At 43.2% G+C, this 7,500-nt stretch overlaps 1 protein-coding gene across 2 annotated transcripts in view; it reads right to left on the reverse strand.

Moving 5' to 3' along the window:
- The window catches only part of xdh (xanthine dehydrogenase), a 41,666-nt gene that overhangs the window by 32,966 nt on the left and 1,200 nt on the right, over window positions 1-7,500 (reverse strand). For both annotated transcript variants that reach the window (XR_013937371.1, XM_080526652.1), the window contains exons 3-6: window positions 3,743-3,839; window positions 2,845-2,953; window positions 2,569-2,695; window positions 886-947 (exon numbers count right to left, since the gene is read on the reverse strand). Coding sequence is in view for 1 of the 2 variants with exons in the window: in XM_080526652.1 (XP_080382778.1) it covers window positions 886-947; window positions 2,569-2,695; window positions 2,845-2,953; window positions 3,743-3,839 (395 nt within the window). In the remaining variant the exon portion in view is untranslated. The remainder of the gene's footprint in view (window positions 1-885; window positions 948-2,568; window positions 2,696-2,844; window positions 2,954-3,742; window positions 3,840-7,500) is intronic.

Here is a 7,500-nt window from a genome sequence, read left to right on the forward strand (position 1 = left end):
GACCAGATACACCAGCGTCTAGACAGGGTCTCACCTTGTTCTAATGTTGTTATTATTATTATTATTATTATTATTATTATTATTAAAACATGCAAACAAGTGAAAATAAAAACAAGTAACAGACAACAGGTGTACAACATCATCAGCAGGACACCGAGAGACAGGCCCTAGGGGCTATCCAAAAGCCTGTCTATACAACACAGTCTTTAGCTGTTTTTTAAGCCACGACCGAGCCAGTTGATCTAAGATCCAGGGGCAGAGCATTCCAGAGCCTGGGAGCCACGGTTTGGAATGCTCCATCACCCTGGGTCTTCACGGTGAAGACCCTGGCACGGGGGACAACCAACAAACTCTGGTCAGAGGACCTGAGAGACCTGCTGGGGCTGTAAGGACGCAGTAGGTCACAGATGTAAGCAGGTGCCTGACCATGGAGGGCACTGTAGGAGATGACCAGAACCTTAAATTGAATTCTAAATGTGATGGGGAGCCAGTGTAGGGATGCTAAAATGGGGGTGATATGACATGACTTTCTGGACCTAGTCAGCAGCCTTGCAGCTGCATGTTGGACCATTTGTAGCCGGCCCAGGGTGGATGCGTCGAGGCAGGTGAACAGGGAATTACAGTAGTCCAATCGGATGATACAAAGGCGTGAATGATCATTTCCAACTCTGCGTGGGATACCACAGACCGGAGCTTAGCAATATTGCGCAGATGGAATAAACAGGTACGTGTCAGTGACCTGATGTGGTGGTCAAAGTGCATTTGCTGGTCAAAAATAACACCAAGGTTTCTGAGCTTAGACCTTACTGTTGTTGAGAGGGTCCCCATGCATGTGAAATTGTTTTGAGTGTTTTTGTCTGAACCTATAATAAAAACCGTGGTTACCTTGGTAAACGTCTTGAATCCTTCAAGGATGGGTCTGTAACCAGTACAGCGGCACAAGTTCCCTGAAAACACAACAAACATCAACATGATAATAATAATAATAATAATAATAACAATAATAATAATAATAATAACAATGACAATAATAATAATGATAAGATAATAATAATAACAATAATAATAATAATAACAATAATAATAATAATGATAATAATGATAATAACAATAATAATAATAATAACAATAATAATAATAATGATAATAATAATAATAATAACTTTTATGCGTACAGCGCTTTTCCTGCAAACGTTGCAGCTCAAAGTGCTCCAATCATTATATAATCATCATTTAATGATTTAGTAATTTAAAGGCAATATTAAAAATATGGGTTTGTGCTGAGGTTGCATCCCTAGTGTAAACTGGCAGTGAGACACAATCTGGGTGCATAAAATGAGAATGCAGCCTCACCAAATCTCTTCTTTTGTACATGTGGTACACAGAGAAAACCAGCGTCAGAAGACCTGAGAGCTCTATTGGGCTGATATGCTAGCAGAAGACCTGAGAGCTCTATTGAGCTGATATGCTAGCAAAAGACCTGAGAGCTCTATTGGGCTGATATTCTAGCAAAAGACCTGAGAGCTCTATTGGGCTGATATGCTAGCACAAGGTCTGAACATATTCTGGTGCTGTGCCAGTGAGAGCTTTAGAAACAAGCAAAATGATCTTGAAATGTATTCTGGAACCTTACTTTCAAACTGCAAACATGATGCTATGAATCTAGGTGTGATTATAGATTCTGACTTAAGCTTTGAGCCTCACATCAAATCTATCACTAGAAATGCTTTTTATCATCTACGGAATATTGCAAAAGTTAGACATTTTCTCCGGCCAGCTGATGCAGAAGTGTTAATGTTGCTTTTGTTATTACCCGTTTGCACTATTGTAACAGTCTCCTTTCTGGTCTTCTGAAGAAAGCTATTGGCCAGCTGCAATTCGTCCAAAATGCAGCAGCGAGAGTTTTATCCAAAACAAGCAGACAAGCTCATATAACTCCTATTTTAGAGACTCTACACTGGCTTCCTGTTAAGTTCAGAATAGATTTCAAGATCCTTCTGCTTGTTTCTAAAGCTCTCACTGGCATAGCACCAGAATATGTTCAGACCTTTTGCTAGCATATCAGCCCAATAGAGCTCATTCTATTCTGCTAGCATATCAGCCCAATAGAGCTCTCAGACCTTCTGCTAGCATGTCAGCCCAATAGAGCTCTCAGGTCTTCTGCTAGCATATCAGCCCAATAGACCTCTCAGGTCTTCTGCTAGCATATCAGCCCAATAGAGCTCTCAGGTCTTCTGACACTGGTTTTCTCTGTGTACCACATGTACAAAAGAAGATATTTGGTGAGGCTGCATTCTCATTTTATGCTCCAGATTGTGTCTCACTGCCAGTTTACATTAGGGACGCAACCTCAGCACATATGTTCAAGTCAAGACTAAAAACCCATCTTTTTAATATTGCCTTTAAATGACTAAATCATTAAATGATGATTATATAATGATTGGAGCACTTTGAGCTGCAACGTTTGCAGGAAAAGCGCTATACAAATAAAAGTTATTATTATTAGTAGTAGTAGTAGCAGTAGAGTAGTATCGTAGGGGGTGTATAGATTTGTGTGTGTGTGTGTACCTTGGAAGGCCTCCTCTAGCTGATCCATGCGGGGGGTGGGGTGGGTTCTCAGCAGAGCGTACATGGACATCACCAGACCCGGCGTACAGAACCCACACTGAGACCCATGGGCCCGCGCTATGCGCTCCTACACACACACACACACACACACACACACACACACACACACACATACACAATCACACACAGTGAAAGGAAAATATAGAGAATAGAGAGAGACATATATATGTGTGTGTGTGTGTGTGTGTGTGTGTGTGTGTGTGTGTGTGTGTGTACCTGTACAGGGTGCAGCTTGGTGGCCACGCTGCCGATGCCCTCCACCGTGGTGACGGCAGACAGGTGCAGAGAGCAGACAGGAGCCAGACACGCATTCACAGCATGGTGCCTCTGGGAGTTAAGGTCTGTCTGTCTGTCTGCCTGTCTGCCTGTCTGCCTGTCTGTCTGTCTGTCTGTCTGTCTGTCTGTCTCTTTCTGTCTCTGTCTGACTGTCTGTCTGCCTGTCTGTCTGTCTGTCTGTCTGACTGTCTGTCTGTCTGTCTGTCTGTCTCTTTCTGTCTCTGTCTGACTGTCTGTCTGTCTGTCTGTCTGCCTGTCTGTCTGACTGTCTGACTGTCTGTCTGTCTGTCTGTCTGTCTGCCTGTCTGTCTGACTGTCTGACTGTCTGTCTGTCTGTCTGTCTGTCTGTCTGCCTGTCTGTCTGACTGTCTGACTGTCTGACTGTCTGTCTGTCTGTCTGTCTCTTTCTGTCTCTGTCTGACTGTCTGTCTGTCTGTCTGTCTGCCTGTCTGTCTGACTGTCTGACTGTCTGACTGTCTGACTGTCTGTCTGTCTGTCTGCCTGCCTGTCTGTCTGTCTGCCTGTCTGTCTGTCTGTCTGTCTGCCTGTCTGTCTGTCTGTCTGTCTGTCTGTCTCTTTCTGTCTCTGTCTGACTGTCTGTCTGTCTGTCTGTCTGCCTGTCTGTCTGACTGTCTGTCTGTCTGCCTGTCTGTCTGTCTGTCTGTCTGTCTGCCTGTCTCGGTACCAGGGGGTTGGTACCAGGGGGGTTGGTACCTGGGGGGTTGGTACCTGGGGGGTTGGTACCTGGGGGGTTGGTACCTGGGGGGTTGGTACCAGGGGGTTGGTACCAGGGGGTTGGTACCAGGGGGTTGGTACCAGGGGGGGTAGTGAAGGATACGTGAGGCGGTCCAGGGGGGGGTGGTAGTGGGACAGCATGACGGTGCAGGCTCCACAGCCTCCCTCAGCACAGCCCAGCTTCGTGCCGGTCAGACCCACTGCTGCTGTCAAGGACCACACTGAGACTGTGTGTGTGTGTGTGTGTGTGTGTGTGTGTGTGTGTGTGTGTGTGTGTGTGTGTGTGTGTGTGTGGAGAGTTAGAGAGAGTTGTAAGGTAGAGAGGTAGAGAGGTAGAGGTAGGGTGTCTGTCTGCCCAGGAGGGTAATACCTTACTGTCTGTCTGTCTGTCTGTCCAGGAGGGTAATAGCTTACTGTCTGTCTGTCTGTCTGTCCAGGAGGGTAATACCTTACTGTCTGTCTGTCTGTCCATGAGGGTAATAGCTTACTGTCTGTCTGTCTGTCTGTCCAGGAGGGTAATACCTTACTGTCTGTCTGTCTGTCTGTCTGTCCAGGAGGGTAATAGCTTACTGTCTGTCTGTCTGTCTGTCTGTCCAGGAGGGTAATATCTTACTCACTTTCTTGGAAAGCTGTGAAATATTATCACCGGTGAAGCATTTCAAAAACGATCAGTAAACGGTACAAAGTCCCACGACCATAAACACACACACACACACACACACACACACACACACAACCATAAACACAGAGAGAGTGAAAGGTCTCACTGAATAAACAAGGATACATAATTATATATATATATATATATATATATATATATATATATATATAACCCTAACCCTATATATATATATATATATACAATAAACAGTTAGTGAAAGTATATATATAACCCTAACCCTACATACATACACTACCGTTCAAAAGTTTGGGGTCACTTAGAAATGTCCTTATTTTTGAAAGAAAAACACTTTTTTTTTTTCAATGAAGATAACATTACATTAATCAGAAATACACTCTATACATTGTTAATGTGGAAAATGACTATTCTGGCTGCAAACATCTGTTTTTTATGGAATATCTACATAGGTGTATAGAGGTCCATTTCCAGCAACCGTCACTCCAGTGTTCTAATGGTACATTGTGTTTGCTAATCGCGTTAAAAAGCTAATGGATAATTAGAAAAACCTTGAAAACCCTTGTGCAATTACGTTAGCACAGCTGAAAACGGTTTTGCTGGTTAGAGAAGCTATACAAATGGCCTTCCTTTGAGCTAGTTGAGTATCTGGAGCATCACATTTGTGGGTTCGATTATACTCTCAAAATGGCCAGAAAAAGAGAACTTTCATATGAAACTCGACAGTCTATTCTTGTTCTTAGAAATGAAGGCTATTCCATGTGAATTGCCAAGAAACTGAACATTTCCTACAACGGTGGGTACTACTCCCTTCAGAGAACAGCACAAACAGGCTCTGAGCAGAGTAGAAAGAGAAGTGGGAGGCCCCGGTGCACAACTGAGCAAGAAGACAAGTACATTAGAGTCTCTAGTTTGGAGAAAGAGCAAATTACAGATTGATCAGAATATTTTTAAAGAACATCTATCTGCCTTTAACTTGGCAATGCGAAATGCTAGGAAAAATCACTTCTCAAATATAATATCTACAAACAAGAATAACCCCAGGGTCTTGTTCTCGACAATTGATTGCCTTGTAAACCCTGCTCCTAGAACTCTAGACGGCGCAGCCTCTGTCACCAAATGCGAGGAATTTGCAGCCCACTTCAGGGATAAGATAACAAATATTAGAATGTGTATTACTCAGGAAAGACTAGGTTTGTGTAACACTATAGATCCGCCACCACAGAACATGACTATGAGCATGTTCACCATGATTAGTACGGAAACATTAGGTAAAATTGTGTCACAGCTTAAACCGTCTACGTGTCCTCTTGACCCTATTCCTACCACCTTTTTTAAGGACATTTTTGAATCTGTGTCTGATGACATACTAGGCATTGTAAATCACTCCCTACTTAAAGGGATATTTCCAGCGGCGCTTAAAACTGCCCTGGTTAGACCCACCCTGAAGAAAAGTAACCTAGATCCTTCTGATCCAAAAAACTGTAGACCAATATCCAATCTCACTTTTCTAAGCAAAAGTTTAGAAAAGGCAGCGTATAAACAGCTTCATGAATTCTTAGTCTTAAATAATAGGTATGACCCACTTCAGTCAGGTTTCCGATCATACCACAGCACAGAAACCGCTTTGCTTAAGGTAACTAATGACCTTAGGATAAATGCAGACTCGAAAAAACTCTCGATTCTTGTACTCTTAAGGGCTCTGCACACAGCGTGCGATTTCTGTTGCGCGTCAACGTTCCATTTTGAAGTTTGAATGGAAGTCTATGAGAACATCGCATCGCAATGCACACGGCCCCGCACGGCGAAAATTCGATTCCATTCATAACAACAATGGAAATTATGGAACGTTGACGCGCAACAGAAATCGCACGCTGTGTGCAGAGCCCTTTAGACTTAAGTGCAGCCTTTGATACGGTAGACCATTCCATACCTATTGAGAGACTTGAAAACTGGGTTGGCCACTCAGGTCCGGTCTTAAACTGGTTCAGGACTTACCTGGCTGACCGAGACTACTTTGTAGCCCTTGGTGACCATAAGTCAAAAAATTATAGCACAACCTGTGGAGTTCCCCAGGGGTCCATTTTAGGACCGTTGCTTTTTAGCCTATACATGCTACCCCTCAGTTCTGTTATCAAGAGGCATAGCGTTAACTACCACAGCTATGCTGACGACACTCAGCTTTATATCTCAGTAACTCCCAACGACTACAAGATGATCGACCACCTGATAGATTGTATTGCCGATATTAATATTTGGATGACACAAAACTTTCTCCAACTCAATCAAGAAAAAACAGAGGTATTGATCATTGGCGAGAAAACTGGGAGAGAGAAATTATCTGCACACTTGAAAACACTAGCTCTTAACACTAAGTGTCAGGCTAGGAATCTTGGTGTCATAATTGACCCAGATCTAAATTTTGAAACTCATATTAATAATACTATTAAAACATCCTTCTACCATCTAAGAAACATCACTAAGGTACAATCATTTCTCTCCCAGGCAGACACTGAAAAATTAATGCATGCGTTTGTTACTAGTAGGCTAGATTACTGTAATGCTCTCCTGACAGGTCTCCCCAAAAAATGTATTAATAGACTACAAATGGTTCAAAATGCTGCTGCTCGTGTCCTTACTAGGACCAAACGAAGAGCGCACATCACACCTGTCTTGAGATCACTACACTGGCTCCCTGTCAGTTATAGAATAGACTTTAAGATCCTTTTACTAGTCTATAAATCACTCCACTGCGATGCACCCAATTACATGGTGGACATGCTCATAAGATACACACCAGCTAGACCCCTAAGGTCTAGTGGCACGGAACTTTTAATAGTGCCAGAGGCTAGGACAAAGAGATTTGGAGGATCAGCTTTTAGCATATGCTCCTAGATTGTGGAACACCCTACCTGAGGGCCTGAGGTTGTCTAAAACTCAGGACATTTTTAAGCGTGACCTCAAAACCTACTTATTCAATGTCGCCTTTTGATACTAAGGGAGACATTGGACATTATAGAACTAGGATCACTAGGCCATTACACCATACTCGTGTTTTGAGATTTGTGTTGACAGGAAAATGGACCCGGGTGCTGATGAGGTACTGTCAGCTCCCAGTAGCACCTAGAGCAGTATTGGAACCGGTACAAGGGTGTACCTGGACCACCATCAGGTTGTATTGCTGTCATCTTTATTGTCTTTATTGTGTTGTTGCATCATAACTG

The sequence above is a fragment of the Nansenia antarctica genome (genome assembly GCF_963989245.1).
Source record: "Nansenia antarctica genome assembly, chromosome: 3".
Classification (NCBI taxonomy): domain Eukaryota; kingdom Metazoa; phylum Chordata; class Actinopteri; order Argentiniformes; family Microstomatidae; genus Nansenia; species Nansenia antarctica.